The 25,000-nt window shown below is 37.3% G+C and overlaps 7 protein-coding genes, 3 long non-coding RNA genes and 1 pseudogene across 11 annotated transcripts; all 11 read right to left on the reverse strand.

The window, feature by feature from the left end:
* Window positions 1-1,076: 1,076 nt before the first annotated feature.
* LOC122266180 (cuticle protein AMP1A-like) lies at window positions 1,077-1,817 on the reverse strand. Its single transcript, XM_086544991.1, has 3 exons — window positions 1,809-1,817; window positions 1,452-1,666; window positions 1,077-1,334 (listed from the first exon to the last, which is right to left on the reverse strand). The coding sequence occupies exons 1-3, from the start codon at window positions 1,815-1,817 to the stop codon at window positions 1,142-1,144; spliced, it is 417 nt and encodes a 138-aa protein (XP_086401117.1). The 3' UTR covers window positions 1,077-1,141.
* A 2,710-nt stretch (window positions 1,818-4,527) lies between these two features.
* On the reverse strand, window positions 4,528-5,062 carry LOC147470300 (uncharacterized). Its single transcript, XR_015191703.1, has 2 exons — window positions 5,033-5,062; window positions 4,528-4,892 (listed from the first exon to the last, which is right to left on the reverse strand). It is a non-coding gene; the product is annotated as an uncharacterized LOC147470300 (long non-coding RNA).
* A 1,659-nt stretch (window positions 5,063-6,721) lies between these two features.
* On the reverse strand, window positions 6,722-7,464 carry LOC147470301 (uncharacterized). The gene is made up of 2 exons (XR_015191729.1): window positions 7,435-7,464; window positions 6,722-7,294 (listed from the first exon to the last, which is right to left on the reverse strand). It is a non-coding gene; the product is annotated as an uncharacterized LOC147470301 (long non-coding RNA).
* Window positions 7,465-9,867: 2,403 nt separating this feature from the next.
* On the reverse strand, window positions 9,868-10,602 carry LOC147470302 (uncharacterized). Its single transcript, XR_015191730.1, has 2 exons — window positions 10,581-10,602; window positions 9,868-10,439 (listed from the first exon to the last, which is right to left on the reverse strand). It is a non-coding gene; the product is annotated as an uncharacterized LOC147470302 (long non-coding RNA).
* Window positions 10,603-10,674: 72 nt separating this feature from the next.
* LOC147470303 (endocuticle structural glycoprotein ABD-4-like) lies at window positions 10,675-13,176 on the reverse strand. Its single transcript, XM_086545685.1, has 4 exons — window positions 13,063-13,176; window positions 12,714-12,922; window positions 12,525-12,560; window positions 10,675-10,714 (listed from the first exon to the last, which is right to left on the reverse strand). The coding sequence occupies exons 1-4, from the start codon at window positions 13,174-13,176 to the stop codon at window positions 10,675-10,677; spliced, it is 399 nt and encodes a 132-aa protein (XP_086401811.1).
* A 518-nt stretch (window positions 13,177-13,694) lies between these two features.
* On the reverse strand, window positions 13,695-15,478 carry LOC147470304 (endocuticle structural glycoprotein ABD-4-like). Its single transcript, XM_086545686.1, has 4 exons — window positions 15,449-15,478; window positions 15,096-15,304; window positions 14,943-14,978; window positions 13,695-13,737 (listed from the first exon to the last, which is right to left on the reverse strand). The coding sequence occupies exons 1-4, from the start codon at window positions 15,455-15,457 to the stop codon at window positions 13,695-13,697; spliced, it is 297 nt and encodes a 98-aa protein (XP_086401812.1). The 5' UTR covers window positions 15,458-15,478.
* Window positions 15,479-17,715: 2,237 nt separating this feature from the next.
* On the reverse strand, window positions 17,716-18,455 carry LOC147470305 (cuticle protein AMP1A pseudogene; annotated as a pseudogene). Its single transcript, XR_015191736.1, has 3 exons — window positions 18,435-18,455; window positions 18,082-18,290; window positions 17,716-17,969 (listed from the first exon to the last, which is right to left on the reverse strand). The product of XR_015191736.1 is annotated as a cuticle protein AMP1A pseudogene (transcript).
* Window positions 18,456-20,714: 2,259 nt separating this feature from the next.
* On the reverse strand, window positions 20,715-20,961 carry LOC147470307 (endocuticle structural glycoprotein SgAbd-1-like; the record flags this gene model as incomplete). Its single annotated transcript, XM_086545573.1, has 1 exon — window positions 20,715-20,961. A coding segment is annotated over one exon (192 nt), but the record flags the coding sequence as incomplete, so codon positions are not given.
* Window positions 20,715-21,553, reverse strand: LOC147470306 (uncharacterized). Its single transcript, XM_086545570.1, has 2 exons — window positions 21,435-21,553; window positions 20,715-21,294 (listed from the first exon to the last, which is right to left on the reverse strand). The coding sequence occupies exons 1-2, from the start codon at window positions 21,441-21,443 to the stop codon at window positions 20,974-20,976; spliced, it is 330 nt and encodes a 109-aa protein (XP_086401696.1). The 5' UTR covers window positions 21,444-21,553; the 3' UTR covers window positions 20,715-20,973.
* Window positions 21,554-23,597: 2,044 nt separating this feature from the next.
* On the reverse strand, window positions 23,598-23,844 carry LOC147470308 (endocuticle structural glycoprotein SgAbd-1-like; the record flags this gene model as incomplete). Its single annotated transcript, XM_086545574.1, has 1 exon — window positions 23,598-23,844. A coding segment is annotated over one exon (192 nt), but the record flags the coding sequence as incomplete, so codon positions are not given.
* Window positions 23,845-23,852: 8 nt separating this feature from the next.
* LOC147470309 (uncharacterized) lies at window positions 23,853-24,364 on the reverse strand. The gene is made up of 2 exons (XM_086545569.1): window positions 24,338-24,364; window positions 23,853-24,195 (listed from the first exon to the last, which is right to left on the reverse strand). Exons 1-2 carry the CDS (start codon window positions 24,344-24,346, stop codon window positions 23,857-23,859), a joined length of 348 nt encoding a protein of 115 aa, XP_086401695.1. The 5' UTR covers window positions 24,347-24,364; the 3' UTR covers window positions 23,853-23,856.
* Between the last annotated feature and the right edge of the window lie 636 nt (window positions 24,365-25,000).

Raw genomic sequence — 25,000 nt, forward strand, 5'->3', positions numbered from 1 at the left:
GGCATGGTGTGAGTCACCTTCCTCCTCTCGTTCTGCCTGCACATCTTTCATCTGCGGTACTTTAGAGCAAGAGGTCGGGAACTTGCTATGTGCCATCACTCTATAGAGAGAGTGCTTGCTAGATGGGTGCCATTCAAGGCTCTCTCTCCTGCTGGTGCTAGGAGAAAGTGGTGCCATCTAGGTTTTGTAAGTGAGTTGAAAAACATTTTGCTTAGTATTACGGCAGTTATAATAATTATGACTGCAATTGTCAACACCACTCACTCATTACTTATAGTACAATAAAATAACATAGTGATCCAAAATCCCCGAACGCCATGAAGCCCATTGTCAGGCAAGAGGTCCTGCGTCATGTATGACGAAAAAACACGTCATTACTACAATTATTAGTAAAGTGAACCACGTCGCGCGTTATCATCGATGAGCTAAACCAAACAAAACTATTTTTGGCAATCGTAGGTAGAGTACCAACCTACTTCGAGGATTTCTAACAACATTTTTGTTCTTGAATTAAAGAGAATCGCCCACACACAGATTAGACATGCACATCTTGAGTTTATCATTATCTTTATTTCATCTTCATTAGCACCACTATCAATTACCATCAATATCATCCATAAAATTAATCGGAGTTAATAATGTATTCAATGATTTTTTTTTTTTTTTTTTGTGTGTGTGTGTGTGTGTTTTAATGGATAATACGGTATTCCGAAATCTTCTCACAGACAGGAGTATAAAGCAGACAAACCGTTATGCATAATGTCTTCTAATAGAAAATCTAGTTTCATATTGTGACAGTACAAATGTTGCCAGCTTTGTTTTAGCTGGTATGCTGTAAAATGGTATGTAATTAACGTAGTCTGTGTAAACGTGTAATTTTAGATGATAGATAAGTATTAGAGATAAATAATTATGGTGTGATGCTAAAATATTTTTGTTTTCTATGTAATGAAAGATATGAAAATAGAAACAAAGTCTTACGTATAGTGAAAAGATCACTATATCATTTCAATAATGAGAATCGTCATAGTAAAATCAAGCTTAAATAGTTCATTACTGTGTCAGGAGGTAGAAAAAAAGCAGGTATACAGTATGAACATGGTTCATTGAATTATATTATACAATAAATAGACTTGTTTGTTTAATTGTAACGTTCATCAGAGTCGGAGCGGTTGCGGTCCTCCTCGGCAGCCTTTGCGATCTGGTCGAGGACGAACTGAGGGATTGGGTGGGGGAAGGCGGGAGCCACGGGCAGGAGGTCGGACTGGGGCTGGAAGCCGTTCTCGTCAGCCACGTACTTGACGTGGACGGGAGTGCCGTCAGGAGCGGTGTAACTGTAACAATATCAAGTTTGGTAAGATTCTTTGTGAACTGGAAAGAAAACATGCATAACAAAATCATTTTCAGAGAAAGAAAAAAAAAATGAGAAGCAAATAAGATATGACACTTACGAGTATTCTCCAGCCTTGATGACAGCGTCCTCATCTCCATCAGGGGAACCGGACTGCGAGAAACGGATGCCATTTCCAGCTTCAAAGTCAAAGTTGTAGGTTCCATCTTCCTCGTGGACGCGGTCGTCCTTCAGGATTGGTACAAAATCGACTTCTTCGCTGGAGTCATATTGGGGAGCAGCAAAAGCCACGGCGGCAAAGCAAGCGAGGATAACCTAGGGAGGATATATATACTCATTAATGAATTGTAGATTGTTGACGGAGAAACTCGTTGCATAAGTGAAATATAATATTTTCCTTCAAGATCAATATTACGGCTAATTCACATTCATTAACATAGATTCCGTTCACACTCACAAACTTCATGTTGCTGGTGTAAGGATCAAACTGATGGTTTAACCAGAGGAACAGGACTTTATATAGTGCACGCTCCCTCATGACCTTAGCGCTGCTATTGCAGGCGTGGCCACCGTTGGTGTCCTTGACACTACTAAAAGTATCAACCATTTTCTGTATTTGCACTTCAGAATCTATTTAATGATAAATGTGTATTTTTGTTTGTACTATTAGGACTTAAATTCTAAGTCTTTGCGTGGTGCAAAAATAATTGCATATAGTCTCCCTTAGCACAAAGATGCTAATGGTACGCGCAACTCTGGTAACCAGCAATTATAGTTTTCGTAACATTCTCATTACTGGTAATCATAATTGTGTTGCAAATTGGGATAATTACCATCAATTATTAACTATTATTTAATTATTACCAATATACTATTAGCATTATTTTTTATCATCATCATCATCACTATAGTCATACGATTTTACTTAGAATAATGATATTGTTATTATTACTATCATTATCATATTATCATTTATCATCATTATTGTTTTTGTTGGTTTTAAATATAGCTGTCTTCAATCCATAAACCAGTCCACGGTTTGAGAGCTAGCGATAAACTTGAGACCGCCTGTCCCTGAACACACGCTGGGATTTGACAGAGAGGTTTAGATCAAGAATGTTCATCATATAGGAATTATACTTTACGTACGCAAGTACCTTTTAGGGAATGTGAATGGTATAATAATGTACGTCATAAAAATATATGGAATTCCTGAGCACAATTCGGAATATCTATCCTGTCCGAATCCTAATCAGGCACACCTGGCACCATGTGTCAGCAATGACAACTTCTAAGTGCCATGTGTTATGCACAGTAAGTGTGGAATGTGTAGTTTCAAAATCTTTAAATCCTGACTTTTAATTAACCCATTGCGACGGGGATGATTTTTTGCTTCACTGTCTCCAGGTGTTTTTATTTCTAAGCAAGGCGCAGCTGCATCAATTTTTTGATTTTTTTCTCCCACTCCCGTTAGTCCCTCATGTAAGCTAGAGACATTTTTGTATATATTTGTGTGTGTGTTGTGTGTGTTATTAGTTTTTTAGAAATTTATATTTGTCATATCACGGCTCCAACAATTCTGCAGTTGACTAAAATTTAGTTCAAGGTCCATATCAACTTTATATATAAATATATATATACATATATATATATATATATATATATATATATATATAGATAATATATATAATTCGATGTGATATAAAGTATTGCTGTTTTAGGGAGACAAAAAGCAAATTTATTTTATGCATTTGTGCTCTGTCACGAACGAACATGAAATTTTTTGACCATCCCAAAATGAAGAAGTAAGGGAAAGGAAGAAAATTTTGTGCTTTGACAGGATGTCCACAATAAAGGCATCCAACTGCACAGGGCACCATTGTTAATGCTTGGGCATGGTGTGAGTCACCTTCCTCTCTCGTTTTTGCCTTGCACAACTTTCATCGCGTACTTTAGAGCCAAGAGGCGGGAACCTGCTATGTGCCATCACTCTAAGAGAGAAGCTTTGCAATGGGTCCTTTCAAGCACTCTCATTTCCTCTGGTGCTAGAGAAAGTGGTGCCATCTAGGTTTTGTAAGTTTAAAAACCATTTGCTTAGTATTACGGCATTATAATAATTATGACTGCAATTGTCAACACCACTCACTCATTACTTATAATTACACAATAAAATAACATAGAGATCCAAAAGCACCCGAACGCCATGAAGCCCCATTGTCATGCAAGATCTGCGTCATGTAAGACGAAAAAACACGTCATTACTACAATTATTAGTAAAGTGAACCACGTCGCGCGTTATCATCGATGAGCTAAACCAAACAAAACTATTTTTGGCAATCGTAGGTAGAGTACCAACCTACTTCGAGGATTTCTAACAACATTTTTGTTCTTGAATTAAAGAGAATCGCCCACACACAGATTAGACATGCACATCTTGAGTTTATCATTATCTTTATTTCATCTTCATTAGCACCACTATCAATTACCATCAATATCATCCATAAAATTAATCGGAGTTAATAATGTATTCAATGATTTTTTTTTTTTTTTTTTTTTTTTTTTTTTTGTGTGTGTGTTTTAATGGATAATACGGTATTCCGAAATCTTCTCACAGACAGGAGTATAAAGCAGACAAACCGTTATGCATAATGTCTTCTAATAGAAAATCTAGTTTCATATTGTGACAGTACAAATGTTGCCAGCTTTGTTTTAGCTGGTATGCTGTAAAATGGTATGTAATTAACGTAGTCTGTGTAAACGTGTAATTTTAGATAAGTTATTAGAGATAAATAATTATGGTGTGATGCTAAAAATTTTTTGTTTTCTATGTAATGAAAGATATGAAAATAGAAACAAAGTCTTACGTATAGTGAAAAGATCACTTATTTCATTTCAATGAGAATCGTCATAGTAAAATCAAGCTTAAATAGTTCATTACTGTGTCAGGAGGTAGAAAAAAAGCAGGTATACAGTATGAACATGGTTCATTGAATTATATTATACAATAAATAGACTTGTTTGTTTAATTGTAACGTTCATCAGAGTCGGAGCGGTTGCGGTCCTCCTCGGCAGCCTTTGCGATCTGTTCGAGGACGAAGTCGGGGATTGGGTGGGGGAAGGCGGGAGCCACGGGCAGGGCGTCGGACTCAGCCTGGAAGCCGTTCTCGTCAGCCACGTACTTGACGTGGACGGGAGTGCCGTCAGGAGCGGTGTAACTGTAACAATATCAAGTTTGGTAAGATTCTTTGTGAACTGGAAAGAAAACATGCATAACAAAATCATTTTCAGAGAAAGAAAAAAAAAATGAGAAGCAAATAAGATATGACACTTACGAGTATTCTCCAGCCTTGATCACAGCGTCCTCATCACCGTCGGGGGATCCGGCCTGGGAGACACGGATGCCGTTGGCAGCTTCGAAGTCGAAGTTGAAAGTTCCATCTTCCTCATGGACGCGGTCGTCCTTCAGGATTGGCACAAACTCTTCGCTTGAGTCATATTGGGGAGCAGCAAAAGCCACGGCGGCAAAGCAAGCGAGGATAACCTAGGGAGGGTATATATACTCATTAATGGATTGTAGATTGTGACGGAGAAACTCGTGCATCAAGTGAAAGTTATATTTTCCTTCGAGATCAGTATTACGGCTAATTCACATTCATTAACAAAGATTCAGTTCACACTCACAAACTTCATGTTGCTGGTGTAAGGATCACACTGATGGTTCAACCAGAGGAACAGGACTTTATATAGTGCACGCTCCCTCATGACCTTAGCGCTGCTATTGCAATCGTGACCCACCGTTGGTGTCCTTGACACTTCTAAAAGTATCAACCATTTTCTGCATTTGCACTTCAGAATCTATTTTACTGATAAATGTGAATTTTTTGTTTGTACTTTTAGTACTTAAATTCTAAGTCTTTGCGGGTGCAAAAATAATTGCATATATCTCTCCTTAGCACAAAGATGCAATGGTAGCGCAACTCTGTACCAGCAATTATAGTTTTCGTAACATTATCATAATTGTTGTTGCAATGATAATTACCATCATTATTACTATTATTATTATTACCATTACTATTAGCATTATTTTTTATCATCATCATCATCACTATAGTCATCGATTTTACTATAATAATGATATTGTTATTATTATTATCATTATCATTATTATCATTATCATCATTATTGTTTTTGTTGGTTTTAATATAGCTGTCTTCATCCATAAACCAGTCACGTTTGAGAGCTATCGATAACTTGACGCCTGTCCTGAACACACGCTGGGATTTGACAGAGAGGTTTAGATCAATAATGTTCCATATAGGAATTATACTTTACGTACGGCAAGTACCTTTTAGGGAAGTGAATGGTATAAAATGTACGTCATAAAATATGGAATTCCTGAGCACAATTCGGAATATCTAATCCTGTCGAATTTAATCAACACCTGGCACCATTGTCAGCAATGACGAACTTCTAAGTGCCATGGTATATGCACAGTAAGTGTGGAATGATTCAAAATCTTTAATCCTGACTTTTAATTAACAAATATTAGTAGAGTGAACCACGTCGCGCGTTATCATCAATGAGCCAAACCAAACAAAACTATTTTTAGCAATCGTAGGTAGAGTGCCAACCTACTTCGAGGATTTCTAACATTTTTATTCTTGAATTAAAGAGAATCGCACATACACAGATTAGACATGCACATCTTGAGTTTATCATTATCTTTATTATCATCTTCATTAGCACCACTATCAATTACCATCAATATCATCCATAAAATTAATCGGATTTTAATCATGTATTCAATGTTTTTTTTTGTTTTTTTTTTGTGTGTGTGTGTGTGTTTTAATGGATAATGTGGTATTCCGAACACTTCTCACAGACAGGAGTATGAAGCAGACAAACTGTTATGCATAATGCACAAATTCATAGAAAATCCGGTTTCATATTGTGACAGTGCAAATGTTGCCAGCTTTGTTTTAGCTGGTATGTTATAAAATGGTATGTAATTAACGTAGTCTGTGTAAGCGTGTAATTTCAGGTAAGTATTAAACAGATAAATGATTATTGTGTGATGCTAAAAAGTTTTTGTTTTCTATATAATGAAAAATATGAAAATAGAAACATAAAGTCTTACGTATAGTGAAAAGATCACTTCTTCCATTTCAATGAGAATCGTCATAGTAAAATTAGGAGGAAAATGTTTATCAATGTATGTCAACAAGGAAACGGTCACATGCGATTCTTGTCAAAGAATTGTGGTTTGTTCATTCCCAAACTTAACGAGAATACAAAGCACACCAGAGGACGATCTCTATTTTTGTTCCAAGCTTTAGTAGTTCATTACTGTGAGGTAGAAAAAAGCAGGTATACAGTATGTACATGGTTCATTGAATTATATTATACAATAAATAGACTTGTTTGTTTAATTGTAACGTTCATCAGAGTCGGAGCGGTTGCGGTCCTCCTCGGCAGCCTTTGCGATCTGGTCGAGGACGAACTGAGGGATTGGGTGGGGGAAGGCGGGAGCCACGGGCAGGAGGTCGGACTGGGGCTGGAAGCCGTTCTCGTCAGCCACGTACTTGACGTGGACGGGAGTGCCGTCAGGAGCGGTGTAACTGTAACAATATCAAGTTTGGTAAGATTCTTTGTGAACTGGAAAGAAAACATGCATAACAAAATCATCTTCAGAGAAAGAAAAAACAATGAGAAGCAAATAAGATATGACACTTACGAGTATTCTCCAGCCTTGATCACAGCGTCCTCATCACCGTCGGGGGATCCGGCCTGGGAGACACGGATGCCGTTGGCAGCTTCGAAGTCGAAGTTGAAAGTTCCATCTTCCTCATGGACGCGGTCGTCCTTCAGGATTGGCACAAACTCTTCGCTTGAGTCATATTGGGGAGCAGCAAAAGCCACGGCGGCAAAGCAAGCGAGGATAACCTAGGGAGGGTATATATACTCATTAATGGATTGTAGATTGTGACGGAGAAACTCGTGCATCAAGTGAAAGTTATATTTTCCTTCGAGATCAGTATTACGGCTAATTCACATTCATTAACAAAGATTCAGTTCACACTAACAAACTTCATGTTGCTGGTGTAAGGATCACACTGATGGTTCAACCAGAGGAACAGGACTTTATATAGTGCACGCTCCCTCATGACCTTAGCGCTGCTATTGCAATCGTGACCCACCGTTGGTGTCCTTGACACTTCTAAAAGTATCAACCATTTTCTGCATTTGCACTTCAGAATCTACTTTACTGATAAATGTGATTTTTTTGTTTGTACTTTTAGTACTTAAATTCTAAGTCTTTGTGGGTGCAAAAATAATTGCATATATCTCTCCTTAGCACAAAGATGCAATGGTAGCGCAACTCTGTACCAGCAATTATAGTTTTCGTAACATTATTATTACTGTTATCATAATTGTTGTTGCAATGATAATTACCATCATTATTACTATTATTATTATTACCATTACTATTAGCATTATTTTTTATCATCATCATCATCACTATCGTCATCGATTTTACTACAATAATGATATTGTTATTATTATTATCATTATCATTATTATCATTATCATCATTATTGTTTTTGTTGGTTTTAATATAGCTGTCTTCATCCATAAACCAGTCACGCTTGAGAGCTATCGATAACTTGACGCCTGTCCTGAACACACGCTGGGATTTGAAAGAAAGGCTTAGAGCGCTAATGTTCCATATACGAATTATACTTTACGTATGGCAAGTACCTTTTAGGGAAGTGAAAGGTATAAAATGTACTTGTCACAATTCCTGAGCACAATTCGGAATATCTAATCCTGTCGAATCTAATCAGCACCTGACACCATTGTCAGCAATGTTGAACTTCTAAGTGCCATTGTGTATGTACAGTAAGTGTGGAATGATTCAAAATCTTTAATCCTCACTTTTGATTAACCCATTGCCGACGGGGGATAGATTTGCTTACACTGTCTCCAGGATGTGTTTTATTTCTAAGCAAGGCAGCATCTGCAACATATTTTGATTTTTTTCCCACTCCCGTTAGTCCCTCATTGTAGAGCTAGAGCCATTTTTTGTATATATTTGTGTGTGTGTGTGTGTGTTTTAGTGTTTTTAGAAATTTATATTTGTCATATCACAGGCTCCATCAATTCTGCAGTTGACTAAAATTGTAGTTCAGGGTCCATATCAACTTTTTTATATATATATATATTCGATGTGATAAAAGTATTGCTGTTTTAGGGGAGGACAAAAAGCAACTTTATTTTTATGCATTTGTGTGCTGTCACGAACGAACATGAAATTTATGACCATCCAAAATGAAGAAGTAGGGAAGAGGAAGGAAATTTGTGCTTTTGACAGTGAGTGCCACAATAAAAGGCATCCATACTGGCACAGGGGCACATTGTATGCATTGGGCATGGTGTGAGTCACCTTCCTCCTCTCGTTTTGCCTGCACATCTTTCATCTGCGGTACTTTAGAGCAAGAGGTCGGGAACTTGCTATGTGCCATCACTCTATAGAGAGAGTGCTTGCTAGAGACCATAGATGGGTGCCATTCAAGGCTCTCTCTCCTGCTGGTGCTAGGAGAAAGTGGTGCCATCTAGGTTTTGTAAGTGAGTTGAAAAACATTTTGCTTAGTATTACGGCAGTTATAATAATTATGACTGCAATTGTCAACACCACTCACTCATTACTTATAGTACAATAAAATAACATAGTGATCCAAAATCCCCGAACGCCATGACGCCCATTGTCAGGCAAGAGGTCCTGCGTCATGTATGACGAAAAAACACGTCATTACTACAATTATTAGTAAAGTGAACCACGTCGCGCGTTATCATCGATGAGCTAAACCAAACAAAACTATTTTTGGCAATCGTAGGTAGAGTACCAACCTACTTCGAGGATTTCTAACAACATTTTTGTTCTTGAATTAAAGAGAATCGCCCACACACAGATTAGACATGCACATCTTGAGTTTATCATTATCTTTATTTCATCTTAATTAGCACCACTATCAATTACCATCAATATCATCCATAAAATTAATCGGAGTTAATAATGTATTCAATTATTTTTTTTTTTTTTTTTTTGTGTGTGTGTTTTAATGGATAATACGGTATTCCGAAATCTTCTCACAGACAGGAGTATAAAGCAGACAAACCGTTATGCATAATGTCTTCTAATAGAAAATCTAGTTTCATATTGTGACAGTACAAATGTTGCCAGCTTTGTTTTAGCTGGTATGCTGTAAAATGGTATGTAATTAACGTAGTCTGTGTAAACGTGTAATTTTAGATGATAGATAAGTATTAGAGATAAATAATTATGGTGTGATGCTAAAATGCTTTTGTTTTCTATGTAATGAAAGATATGAAAATAGAAACAAAGTCTTACGTATAGTGAAAAGATCACTATATCATCTCAATAATGAGAATCGTCATAGTAAAATCAAGCTTAAATAGTTCATTACTGTGTCAGGAGGTAGAAAAAAGCAGGTATACAGTATGTACATGGTTCATTGAATTATATTATACAATAAATAGACTTGTTTGTTTAATTGTAACGTTCATCAGAGTCGGAGCGGTTGCGGTCCTCCTCGGCGGCCTTTGCGATCTGGTCGAGGACGAACTGAGGGATTGGGTGGGGGAAGGCGGGAGCCACGGGCAGGAGGTCGGACTGGGGCTGGAAGCCGTTCTCGTCAGCCACGTACTTGACGTGGACGGGAGTGCCGTCAGGAGCGGTGTAACTGTAACAATATCAAGTTTGGTAAGATTCTTTGTGAACTGGAAAGAAAACATGCATAACAAAATCATTTTCAGAGAAAGAAAAAAAAAATGAGAAGCAAATAAGATATGACACTTACGAGTATTCTCCAGCCTTGATCACAGCGTCCTCATCACCGTCGGGGGATCCGGCCTGGGAGACACGGATACCGTTGGCAGCTTCGAAGTCGAAGTTGAAAGTTCCATCTTCCTCATGGACGCGGTCGTCCTTCAGGATTGGCACAAACTCTTCGCTTGAGTCATATTGGGGAGCAGCAAAAGCCACGGCGGCAAAGCAAGCGAGGATAACCTAGGGAGGGTATATATACTCATTAATGGATTGTAGATTGTGACGGAGAAACTCGTGCATCAAGTGAAAGTTATATATTCCTTCGAGATCAGTATTACGGGGTAATTCACATTCATTAACAAAGATTCAGTTCACACTCACAAACTTCATGTTGCTGGTGTAAGGATCACACTGATGGTTCAACCAGAGGAACAGGACTTTATATAGTGCACGCTCCCTCATGACCTTAGCGCTGCTATTGCAATCCTGACCCACCGTTGGTGTCCTTGACACTTCTAAAAGTATCAACCATTTTCTGCATTTGCACTTCAGAATCTATTTTACTGATAAATGTGAATTTTTTGTTTGTACTTTTAGTACTTAAATTCTAAGTCTTTGCGGGTGCAAAAATAATTGGATATATCTCTCCTTAGCACAAAGATGCAATGGTAGCGTAACTCTGTACCAGCAATTATAGTTTTCGTAACATCATTACTGTTATCATAATTGTTGTTGTATGATAATGCAATGATAATTACCATCATTATTAAAATTATTATTATTACCATTACTATTAGCATTATTTTTTATCATCATCATCACTATCGTCATCGATTTTATTATAATAATGATGTTATTATTATTATTATTATTATCATTGTCATTATTATCATTATCATTATCATTATTATTGTTTTTGTTGGTTTTAATATAACTGTCTTCATCCATAAACCAGTCACGCTTGAGAGCTGTCGACAACTTGACGCCTGTCCTGAACACACGCTGGGATTTGAAAGAGAGGCTTAGAGCGCTAATGTTCCACATAAGAATTATACTTTACGTATAGCAAGTACCTTTTAAGGAAGTGAATGGTATAAAAAGTTACTTGTCATAAAAATATGGAATTCCTGAGCACAATTCGGAATATCTAATCCTGTCGAATTTAATCAACACCTGGCACCATTGTCAGCAATGACGAACTTCTAAGTGCCATTGTGTATGCACAGTAAGTGTGAAATTATTCAAAATCTTTAATCCTGACTTTTAATTAACAAATATTAGTAGAGTGAACCACGTCGCGCGTTATCATCGATGAGCCAAACCAAAGAAAACTATTTTTGGCAATCGTAGGTAGAGTGCCAAGCTACTTCGAGGATTTCTAACATTTTTGTTCTTGAATTAAAGAGAATCGCACACACACAGATTAGACATCTACATCTTGAGTTTATCATTATCTTTATTATCATCTTCATTAGCACCACTATCAATTACCATCAATATCATCCATAAAATTAATCGGATTTTAATCATGTATTCAATGTTTTTTTTTTTGTGTGCGTGTGTGTGTGTGTGTGTGTGTTTTAATGGATAATGTGGTATTCCGAACACTTCTCACAGACAGGAGTATGAAGCAGACAAACTGTTATGCATAATGTACAAATTCATAGAAAATCCGGTTTCATATTGTGACAGTACAGATGTTGCCAGCTTTGTTTTAGCTGATATGTTATAAAATGGTATGTAAGTAACGTAGTCTGTGTAAGCGTGTAATTTCAGGTAAGTATTAAACAGATAAATGATTATTGTGTGATGCTAAAAAGTTTTTGTTTTCTATATAATGAAAGAAATGAAAATAGAAACATAAAGTCTTACGTATAGTGAAAAGATCACTTCTTCCATTTCAATAATGAGAATCGTCATAGTAAAATCAGGAGGAAAATGTTTATCAATGTATGTCAACAAGGAAAAGGTCACATGCGATTCTTGTCAAAGAATTGTGGTTTGTTCATTCCCAAACTTAACGAGAATACAAAGCACACCAGACGACGAAATCTATTTCTGTTTCAAGCTTAAGTAGTTCATTAATGTGTTAGGAGGTAGAAAAAAGCAGGTATACAGCATGAACATGGTTCATTAAATAATATTATACAATAAATAGACTTGTTTGTTTAATTGTAACGTTCATCAGAGTCGGAGCGGTTGCGGTCTTCCTCGGCAGCCTTTGCGATCTGGTCGAGGACGAACTGAGGGATTGGGTGGGGGAAGGCGGGAGCCACGGGCAGGAGGTCGGACTGGGGCTGGAAGCCGTTCTCGTCAGCCACGTACTTGACGTGGACGGGAGTGCCGTCAGGAGCGGTGTAACTGTGATAATATCAAGTTTGGTAAGATTATTTGTGAATTGGTTGAAAAAAAAAAAAAAAAACATGCATAGCAATATCGTATACCATTAAAGATATCATATTCAATAAAAAAAAAAAAAAAGGATTCGAGTAGTAAATAAGACGTAACACATACGAGTATTCTCCAGCCTTGATCACAGCGTCCTCATCACCGTCGGGGGATCCGGCCTGGGAGACACGGATACCGTTGGCAGCTTCGAAGTCGAAGTTGAAAGTTCCATCTTCCTCATGGACGCGGTCGTCCTTCAGGATTGGCACAAACTCTTCGCTTGAGTCATATTGGGGAGCAGCAAAAGCCACGGCGGCAAAGCAAGCGAGGATAACCTAGGGAGGGTATATATACTCATTAATGGATTGTAGATTGTGACGGAGAAACTCGTGCATCAAGTGAAAGTTATATTTTCCTTCGAGATCAGTATTACGGCTAATTCACATTCATTAACAAAGATTCAGTTCACACTAACAAACTTCATGTTGCTGGTGTAAGGATCACACTGATGGTTCAACCAGAGGAACAGGGCTTTATATAGTGCACGCTCCCTCATGACCTTAGCGCTGCTATTGCAATCGTGACCCATCGTTGGTGTCCTTGACACTTCTAAAAGTATCAACCATTTTCTGCATTTGCACTTCAGAATCTACTTTACTGATAAATGTGAATTTTTATTTGTACTTTTAGTACTCAAATTCTAAGTCTTTGCGGGTGCAAATATAATTGCATATATCTCTCCTTAGCACAAGGATGCAATGGTAGCGCAACTCTGTACCAGCAATTATAGTTTTCGTAACATTATCATTACTGTTATCATAATTGTTGTTGCAATGATAATTACCATCATTATTACTATTATTATTATTACCATTACTATTAGCATTATTTTTTATCATCATCATCATCACTATCGTCATCGATTTTACTACAATAATGATATTGTTATTATTATTATCATTATCATTATTATCATTATCATCATTATTGTTTTTGTTGGTTTTAATATAGCTGTCTTCATCCATAAACCAGTCACGCTTGAGAGCTGTCGATAACTTGACGCCTGTCCTGAACACACGCTGGGATTTGAAAGAGAGGCTTAGAGCGCTAATGTTCCATATAAGAATTATACTTTACGTATGGCAAGTACCTTTTAGGGAAGTGAAAGGTATAAAATGTACTTGTCATAATTCCTGAGCACAATTCGGAATATCTAATCCTGTCGAATCTAATCAGCACCTGACACCATTGTCAGCAATGTTGAACTTCTAAGTGCCATTGTGTATGCACAGTAAGTGTGGAATGATTCAAAATCTTTAATGCTCCCTTTTAATTCATAAAAATCAGTCAAGTGAACCACGTCGCGCGTTATCATCAATGAGTTAAATAAAGCAAAAATATTTTTGGCAATCGTAGGTAGAGTACTAACCTACTTCGAGGATTTCTAACATTTTTGTTCTTGAATTAAAGAGACACAGATTAGACACGCACATCTTGAGTTTATAATTATCTTTATTATCATCTTCATTAGCACCATTATCAATTACCATCAATATCATCCATAAAATTAATCGGATTTTAATTATGTATTCAATGTTGTTTTGTTATTTTTGTGTGTTTTAATACGGTATTCCGAACACTTCTCAAAGACAGGAGTATGAAGCAGACAAACTGTTATGCATTATGTACAAATTCATAGAAAATCCGGTTTCATATTGTGACAGTACAAATGTTGTCAGCTTTGTTTTAGCTGGTATGATATAAAATGGTATGTAATTAACGTAGTCTGTGTAAGCGTGTAATTTCAGGTAAGTATTAAACAGATAAATGATTATTGTGTGATGCTAAAAAGTTTTTGTTTTCTATATAATGAAAGATATGAAAATAGAAACATAAAGTCTTACGTATAGTGAAAAGATCACTTCTTCCATTTCAATAATGAAAATCGTCATAGTAAAATCAGGAGGAAAATGTTTATCAATGTATGTCAACAAGGAAAAGGCACATGCGATTCTTGTCAAAGAATTGTGGTTTGTTCATTCCCAAACTTAACGAGAATACAAAGCACACCAGAGGACGAACTCTATTTTTGTTTCAAGCTTTAGTAGCTCATTACTGTGTTAGGAGGTAGAAAAAACAGGTATACAGTATGTACATGGTTCATTGAATAATATTATACAATAAATAGACTTGTTTGTTTAATTGTAACGTTCATCAGAGTCGGAGCGGTTGCGGTCCTCCTCGGCAGCCTTTGCGATCTGGTCGAGGACGAACTGAGGGATTGGGTGGGGGAAGGCGGGAGCCACGGGCAGGAGGTCGGACTGGGGCTGGAAGCCGTTCTCGTCAGCCACGTACTTGACGTGGACGGGAGTGCCGTCAGGAGCGGTGTAACTGTAACAATATCAAGTTTGGTAAGATTCTTTGTGAACTGGAAAGAAAACATGCATAACAAAATCATTTTCAGAGAAAGAAAAAAAAAATGAGAAGCAAATAAGATATGACACTTACGAGTATTCTCCAGCCTTGATCACAGCGTCCTCATCACCGTCGGGGGATCCAGCCTGGGAGAAGCGGATGCCGTTGGCAGCTTCGAAGTCGAAGTTGAAAGTTCCATCTTCCTCATGGACGCGGTCGTCCTTCAGGATTGGCACAAACTCTTCGCTTGAGTCATATTGGGGAGCAGCAAAAGCCACGGCGGCAAAGCAAGCGAGGATAACCTAGGGAGGTGTATATATATACTCATTAGTGGATTGTAGATAGCAACGAAGAAATTCGTGCATTAAATGAAAGACAATATTTTTCTTCAAGCTCAGTAATACGGCTAATTCACATTCATTAACATAGATTCAGTTCACACTCACAAACTTCATGTTGCTGGTGTAAGGATCACACTGATGGTTTAACCAGAGGAACAGGACTTTATATAGTGCACGCTCCCTCTTGACCTTAGCGCTGCTATTGCAGGCGTGGCCCACCGTTGGTGTCCTTGATACTACTTAGATATATCAATAATTTTCTGTATCTGCAGTTCCTCCGAGTCTATCTAACAGATACGTGTGTATTTTTTTTCTTTTTTTTTTATTAGATTTATATATATTTACAGAGGCAAAGACAAGTGCATTCAACTCTTCATAGCGCAAAGGTGAATGGCAGCACGACTCTGCAGCAATGATTATAGCAGTCTTTTCTGCAGACACGACTCATTTTTTTACAATACTTATGGTGGGGGTGGGGTTTAGACACTGGGTGGGGTTATGTATAGACTTCTAGACTTGCGATAACACGCAAAAGCAATATCCTGATGGCATAGTGAAACTCTTAAGTCTGTTAGAAGGATGTATTATGAGCACGTATTATAAATTGAGAAGCAAGGTTTCTCCACTTTTGTAAATGTTTCCGCCAATTATTATGTCCGGATCTGATGAAAATTTTCCACTTTTGTAAATGTTTCCGCCAATTATTATGTCCGGATCTGATGAAAAACAAACTATTTTATTTAAAAATGACATAAGATTTTTCGAAGGAACACATATACAGTAAAATTAAATATAAAGAATTGTACACACATTAGTATTTATACGCAATCTGTACAGATTCGATACGTATCAAGGCTTTGTCACCTTTCGAACGAGTGAAATTTTCCGAGTCACTTGTGGCTGAACCTATTTGATTATTTTCCTAAATATTCGTTATTGAAATGTATATGAAACTTATATATTCAATTTATTTAGTTATTCTAATGCTCGATTGCTAAATTAAATGAATAATTGTACAAAAAAAAAAAAAAAAACTGTGAACATCCTGTGATTTCCGGGAATGGGGCGGAGTTAAGAGTTTAGCAACGCTGCCCAGAGAAGAGTGTAGCAGCAGAGAATCAACACCTGTTCACAGTCTATAGACACTTTTAAGCCAATGGAAAAGACGGCGAATATCATCTGAAAATTATCATTATTGTCATCATCATTGTTGTTGTAATATTATTATCATTATGATGATTATCATTATCATTATCGTCATTACATCATTGGTTTTATCATTATAATTATGGGAAGAGTAATTATTACAACTATTATTTTTATAATCATCATTATCATGATTATCGTTATTGTTGGTCTTAATATAACTGTCTTCTTCTATAAACCGATCATACTTTAGAGCTGAAGACAACCTGTCGCCTGTCCTGAACACACCCTGGAGTTGAAAGAGAGGATTAGAACACTGGTGTTCCCTATGAATCGGGGAATCAAGGTTTAGGAACTTTGAAGTGTCCTACTTAACTTACTTATTTATGTCGAATTTACTCAGCACTTGACACCTTTACTAGCAATACAGAATTTCTGAGCACTGTTTTATATGCACAGTTAGCGTGGAATTATTCAGTCTTAAGCTAACGACCTACGTCTGTTGTCACCAATAAGCTAAACCAAACAGAACCGATTTTTTGCAATCGCAGGAAGAGGACCCACCCACTGCAAAGATTTCTTTCAATATTTTCTTTCTTGAATTGAAGAGAGACGCACACACGCAGCTCAGATATACACACCTTGAGTTTATCATTATTATCATCATTACTACCATCCTCATTATCAAGTCATATCATTACCGTCATCCATAATATGATTTGGATTTTTATATTCATGTGCTTATAAAAAGAAAAATTAATAATACGGTATTCACAAATCTTCTCAGATCAGACGTAACGTTATGTAAATATTTTGTAAAAGAAAATCTAATTTCAAAGGGAAACAGGACAAACATGGTTGCCAGCTTTCTTTTAGCTGGTATGCTATGGAATGATATGCAGTTAGCGTAGTCTGCGTTAACTTGTAAAGTCGATTAATACATGATAATGATGTGATGCTCAAAAATCGTTGTTTTTTGAGTAATGAAAGATGTGAACATGGAAACATGAAGTGAATAGATCACTTCTTGAATTTAAATGCAAGTCATCACAGTAAAATTAGGGGACAGATGTTCATCACTGAATGTCAACAAGGAAACGGTCACATACGATCTGTTCATTCCCAATTTCTTAACGGAAAAACAAAGCACACCAGACGACTGACTCTATTTTTGTTTCAAGCTTTAGTAGTTCATTACTGTGTTAGGGGGTAGAAAAAAGAAGGTATATAGTATGTACATGGTTCATTGAATTATATTATACAATAAATAGACTTGTTTGTTTAATTGTAACGTTCATCAGAGTCGGAGCGGTTGCGGTCCTCCTCGGCAGCCTTTGCGATCTGGTCGAGGACGAACTGAGGGATTGGGTGGGGGAAGGCGGGAGCCACGGGCAGGAGGTCGGACTGGGGCTGGAAGCCGTTCTCGTCAGCCACGTACTTGACGTGGACGGGAGTGCCGTCAGGAGCGGTGTAACTGTAACAATATCAAGTTTGGTAAGAATCTTTGTGAACTGGAAAGAAAACATGCATAACAAAATCATTTTCAGAGAAAGAAAGAAAAAAACGAGTAGCAAATAAGATATGACACTTACGAGTATTCTCCAGCCTTGATCACAGCGTCCTCATCACCGTCGGGGGATCCAGCCTGGGAGAAGCGGATGCTGTTGGCAGCTTCGAAGTCGAAGTTGAAAGTTCCATCTTCCTCGTGGACGCGGTCGTCCTTCAGGATTGGCACAAACTCTTCGCTTGAGTCATATTGGGGAGCAGCAAAAGCCACGGCGGCAAAGCAAGCGAGGATAACCTAGGGAGGTGTATATATATATTCATTAATGGATTGTAGATAGCAACGAAGAAATTCGTGCATTATATGAAAGATAATATTTTTCTTCAAGCTCAGCAATACGGCTAATTCACATTCATTAACATAGATTCAGTTCACACTCACAAACTTCATGTTGCTGGTGTAAGGATCACACTGATGGTTTAACCAGAGAAACAGGACTTTATATAGTGCACGCTCCCTCATGACCTTAGCGCTGCTATTGCAATCGTGGCCCACCGTTGGTGTCCTTGACACTACTTAGATATATAAATAATTTTCTGTATCTGCAGTTCCTCCGAGTCTATCTAACAGATACGTGTGTATTTTTTTTTTCTTTTTTTTATTAGATTTATATATATTTACAGAGGCAAAGACAAGTGCATTCAACTATTCATAGCGCAAAGGTGAATGGCAGCACGACTCTGCAGCAATGATTATAGCAGTCTTTTCTGCAGACACGACTCATTTTTTTTACAATACTTATGGTGGGGGTGGGGTTTAGACACTGGGTGGGGTTATGTATAGACTTCTAGACTTGCGATAACACGCAAAAGCAATATCCTGATGGCATAGTGAAACTCTTAAGTCTGTTAGAAGGATGTATTATGAGCACGTATCATAAATTGAGAAGCAAGGTTTCTCCACTTTTGTAAATGTTTCCGCCAATTATTATGTCCGGATCAAATTCTCCACTTTTGTAAATGTTTCCGCCAATTATTATGTCCGGATCTAATGAAAAACAAACTATTTTATTTAAAAATGACACAAGATTTTTCGAAGGAACACATATACAGTAGAATTAAATATAAAGAATTGTACACACATTAGTATTTATACGCAATCTGTACAGATTCGATACGTATCAAGGCTTTGTCACCTTTCGAACGAGTGAAATTTTCCGAGTCACTTGTGGCTGAACCTATTTGATTATTTTCCTACATATTCGTTATTGAAATGTATATGAAACTTATATATTCAATTTATTTAGTTATCCTAATGCTCGATTGCTAAATTAAATGAATAATTGTACAAAAAAAAAAAAAAAAACTGTGAACATCCTGTGATTTCCGGGAATGGGGCGGAGTTAAGCGTTTAGCAACGCTGCCCAGAGAAGAGTGTAGCAGCAGAGAATCAACACCTGTTCACAGTCTATAGACACTTTTAAGCCAATGGAAAAGACGGCGAATATCATCTGAAAATTATCATTATTGTCATCATCATTGTTGTTGTAATATTATTATCATTATGATGATTATCATTATCATTATCGTCATTACATCATTGGTTTTATCATTATAATTATGGGAAGAGTAATTATTACAACTATTATTTTTATAATCATCATTATCATGATTATCGTTATTGTTGGTCTTAATATAACTGTCTTCTTCTATAAACCGATCATACTTTAGAGCTGAAGACAACCTGTCGCCTGTCCTGAACACACCCTGGAGTTGAAAGAGAGGATTAGAACACTGGAGTTCCCTATGAATCGGGGAATCAAGGTTTAGGAACTTTGAAGTGTCTTACTTAACTTACTTATTTATGTCGAATTTACTCAGCACTTGACACCTTTACCAGCAATACAGAATTTCTGAGCACTGTTTTATATGCACAGTTGGCGTGGAATTATTCAGTCTTAAGCTAACGACCTACGTCTGCTGTCACCAATAAGTTAAACCAAACGGAACCGATTTTTTGCAATCGCAGGAAGAGGACCAACCCACTGCAAAGATTTCTTTCAATATTTTCTTTCTTGAATTGAAGAGAGACGCACACACGCAGCTCGGATATACTGTACACACCTTGAGTTTATTATTATTATCATTACTACCATCCTCATTATCAAGTCATATCATTACCGTCATCCATAATATGATTTGGATTTTTATATTCATGTGCTTATAAAAAGAAAAATTAATAATACGGTATTCACAAATCTTCTCATACATAGAAGTAAAAAGATCAGACGTACCGTTATGTAAATATTTTGTAAAAGAAAATCTAATTTCAAAGGGAAACAGGACAAACATGGTTGCCAGCTTTCTTTTAGCTGGTATGCTATGGAATGATTTGCAGTTAGCGTAGTCTGCGTTAACTTGTAAATTTGATTAATACATGATAATGGTGTGATGCTCAAAAATCGTTGTTTTTTGAGTAATGAAAGATATGAACATGGAAACATGAAGTGAATAGATCACTTCTTGAATTTAAATGCGAGTCATCACAGTAAAATTAGGGGACAGATGTTCATCACTGAATGTCAACAAGGAAACGGTCACATACGATCTGTTCATTCCCTATTTCTTAACGGAAAAACAAAGCACACCAGACGACTGACTCTATTTTTGTTTCAAGCTTTAGTAGTTCATTGCTGTGTTAGGAGGTAGAAAAAAGCAGGTATACAGTATGTACATGGTTCATTGAATTATATTATACAATAAATAGACTTGTTTGTTTAATTGTAACGTTCATCAGAGTCGGAGCGGTTGCGGTCCTCCTCGGCAGCCTTTGCGATCTGGTCGAGGACGAACTGAGGGATTGGGTGGGGGAAGGCGGGAGCCACGGGCAGGAGGTCGGACTGGGGCTGGAAGCCGTTCTCGTCAGCCACGTACTTGACGTGGACGGGAGTGCCGTCAGGAGCGGTGTAACTGTAACAATATCAAGTTTGGTAAGATTCTTTGTGAACTGGAAAGAAAACGTGCATAACAAAATCATCTTTAGAGAGAGAGAAAAAAAAAAGATTTGAGAAGCAAATAAGACGTAACACATACGAGTATTCTCCAGCCTTGATCACAGCGTCCTCATCACCGTCGGGGGATCCGGCCTGGGAGAAGCGGATGCCGTTGGCAGCTTCGAAGTCGAAGTTGAAAGTTCCATCTTCCTCATGGACGCGGTCGTCCTTCAGGATTGGCACAAACTCTTCGCTTGAGTCATATTGGGGAGCAGCAAAAGCCACGGCGGCAAAGCAAGCGAGGATAACCTAGGGAGATATATATACTTATTAATGAATTGTAGATTGTAACGAAGAAATTCGTGCATTAAGTGAAATATAATATTTTCCTTCAAGATCAATATTACGGCTAATTCACATCTATTAACAAAGATTCAGTTCACACTCACAAACTTCATGTTGCTGGTGTAAGGATCACACTGATGGTTTAACCAGAGGAACAGGACTTTATATAGTGCACGCTCCCTCTTGACCTTAGCGCTGCTATTGCAGGCGTGGCCCACCGTTGGTGTCCTTGACACTACTTAAAAGTATCAATAATTTTCTGTATTTGTACTTCTACCGAATATAACTGATATGTGTGTATTTTCTTTATGTTATATTGGACTTAAATTTATATGTATTCGCAGAGGTAAAGAAAAGTGCATGCAAGTCTCTACAGCACAACTCTACAACAAAGAGCATAGCTTCTTTTCCGCCGGCACGATTCCTTTTTTTACGACAGGTATCGTTGGGGAGAAATTTAGACATTGGGGCGGGGTTATGCATAGACCTCTACTCAGTGTAACGTAATATGATGAAATGCAAAAGCAATACTCTGCAATGATATTTGATCACTTGGCCTTTTTCCTTTGGCATAATAAAACTCTTAAGTCCGCTGGAAAGATGTATTATGAGCAAGTATTGTAAATTGAGAAGCAGGGTTTCTCCACTTTTGGAAATGTTTTCGCCAATTATTGTGTTCGAATTTGCAGAAAAGATAAGCTCATTTATTAAGAATATTACATGATATTTATCTACAGAACACATATAAAAGGAATTATAAAGAATTATATTCATATTAGTATTTATACGTAATCAGCACAGATTCGATTAATGTAAGATTTGCATAAGCAAACCTATCTAGCCTTTGTCACCATTCGGTCAAGCGAAATTTTGCGTGTTTCTTGGTGGTTGAACCTATTTTGCTGATTTTCGTACATACTTTGTTTAATATAAATGAAAATTATACAATCAATCTAATTAATTCCTATAAAGTTCGACCGCTAAAATAATGCGTGACTGTGTATAGCAAAAAATAATAGCCAACTGTGCACATCCCGTGATTCCCAAGAATGGGGCGGAGTTAAGCGTTTAGCAACGCTGCCCAGGGAAGAGTGCAGCGACAGAAAATCAACACCTGTTCCCAGTCTATAGACACTTTTAAGCCAGTGGAAAAGACGGCGAAAGTCATCGGAAAATTATCATTATTATCATTGTTGTCGCTGTAATGATAATATTATTACTTTTATGATTTTAATTTTCATTATCATTACTTATATTATTGTGATTATGATAAGAGTAATTATTATACCTATCATTATTACTATTATCGTTATTATCTTTATCATTATCCTGATTATTGTTATTGTTGGACTTAATAAAGCTGTTTTCATCTATAAACCAATCACACTTTAGAGCTGAAGGCTACCTGTCGCCTGTCCTGAATACACCCTGGAGTTGAAAAAGAGGAGCATTGGTGTTCTTTATATGAATCGGGGAATCAAGATTTCCGCTTCTTAAACTAAACTAATTTATATATGTCTTATTTACTCAGCACCTGACACCTTTGCCAGCAATACAGAACTTCATTATATGCACGGTTAGTGTGGAATTATTCAGTCTTAGGCAAACGACATATATCTGTCGTCACCAATAAGCTAAACCAAACAGAAACGATTTTTGGCAATCGCAGGAAGAGGACCAACCCACTGCAAAGATTTCTTTCAACTTTTTCTTTCTTGAATTGAGGAGAGACACACACAAGCAGATCAGATATCCGGATCTGGAGTTTATTGTTATCATCATTACTATCATCCTCATTATCAATTCATATCATTACCATCATCAAAAATATGATTTGGATTTTTTTTTTTTTTTTCATGTGCTAATGAATTATATGGTATTCACAAAACTTCTTACAGACAGAAGTAAAAAGAGCAGATGCTAAATTATGTAAAATATTTTCTAAAAGAAAATCCAATTGCAAAGGTAGACGGTGCGAATATCGATGCTCAAACTTGCGTATAGTGAAAAGAACACTTCTTAAATTTCAATATTGTGAGTCATCACAATAAAACTAAGAGAAAAATGTTTATCACTGTATGACCAATAATAATGACTTTGAATATGATGTTTAGGCCATTACAGATAAACAAGGAAACGATCACATACGGTTCTTGTCACAGAACTCATGTGAATTGTTCATTCCTTAACTCGTAAGACGATAAAATATATTTTTGTTTCAAGCTTTAGTAGTTCATTACTGTGTCAGGAGGTAGACAAAGCAGGTATACAGTATGTACATGATTCATTGAATAATATTATACAATAAATAGACTTGTTTGTTTAATTGTAACGTTCATCAGAGTCGGAGCGGTTACGGTCCTCCTCGGCAGCCTTTGCGATCTGGTCGAGGACGAACTGAGGGATTGGGTGGGGGAAGGCGGGAGCCACGGGCAGGAGGTCGGACTGGGGCTGGAAGCCGTTCTCGTCAGCCACGTACTTGACGTGGACGGGAGTGCCGTCAGGAGCGGTGTAACTGTGACAATATCAAGTTTGGTAAGATTCTCTGAGAAGACATCTCATAGGAAGGAGCATAATTGCGATATCGTATATCATTAAAGATTTCATATTTAAGAAAAGAAAAAAAGAAAAAAAATTGAGAAGATGCAACACATACGAGTATTCTCCAGCCTTGATCACAGCGTCCTCATCACCGTCAGGAGATCCAGCCTGAGCAAAGCGGATGCCGTTGGCAGCTTCGAAGTCGAAGTTGAAAGTTCCATCTTCCTCATGGACGCGGTCGTCCTTCAGGATTGGCACAAACTCTTCGCTTGAGTCATATTGGGGAGCAGCAAAAGCCACGGCGGCAACGCAAGCGAGGATAACCTAGGGAGGGTGTATATATACTCATTAATGGATTGTAGATTGCAACGAAGAAATTCGTGCATTAAGTGAAAGATAATATTTTCCTTCAAGATCAATATCATGGCTAATTCACATCAATTAACAAGATTCAGTTCACACTCACAAACTTCATGTTGCTGGTGTAAGGATCACACTGATGGTTCAACCAGAGGAACAGATCTTTATATACTATACCAACCCTGCTATTGCAGGCGTGGCCCACCGTTAGTGACCTTGACACTTTTTTAAAGGTTTTAACTACTTTCTGAATTTGAATTTCCTGCGAATATGCATAGCAGCAACGATAAATGTTACTGTAATATTATTATCAAAATCATTATGACCATCACCATCTGTATCGTTATCGTTATGATTATCATTATCGTTATCATTATCATCATAATTATCATCATCATCATCATCATTGTCATCATCATTATCACAGCCATCCTCATCATCATCCTCGTCATCATGATCATCGTCATCGGAATCATCATCATCGCCGTCACTATTATCATCATCATGATCATTTATATTATCACTGATAGCTTTGATATTACTATTCTCATCTAAAAACCAATCACACTTCAGAGCATTAGTCTACCTGAAGCATATCCTGGATTTCAATGGATAATTATAGCACTAGTGTTCCCTCTATCCTCCTGTACTTCTACTTCTCTACTTCTACTTCTAATTCAACTTCAACTTCTACCGTCATGAGCTAGGAATCGAAGGTCAGCCGTGATTTTAAGATTTTCTATTTTACATGCTGGCTAGAGTGGACGAT

The sequence above is a fragment of the Penaeus japonicus genome, unplaced genomic scaffold (assembly GCF_977035675.1).
Source record: "Penaeus japonicus unplaced genomic scaffold, GWHDUDI00000001_assembly GWHDUDI00000016, whole genome shotgun sequence".
NCBI lineage: Eukaryota > Metazoa > Arthropoda > Malacostraca > Decapoda > Penaeidae > Penaeus > Penaeus japonicus.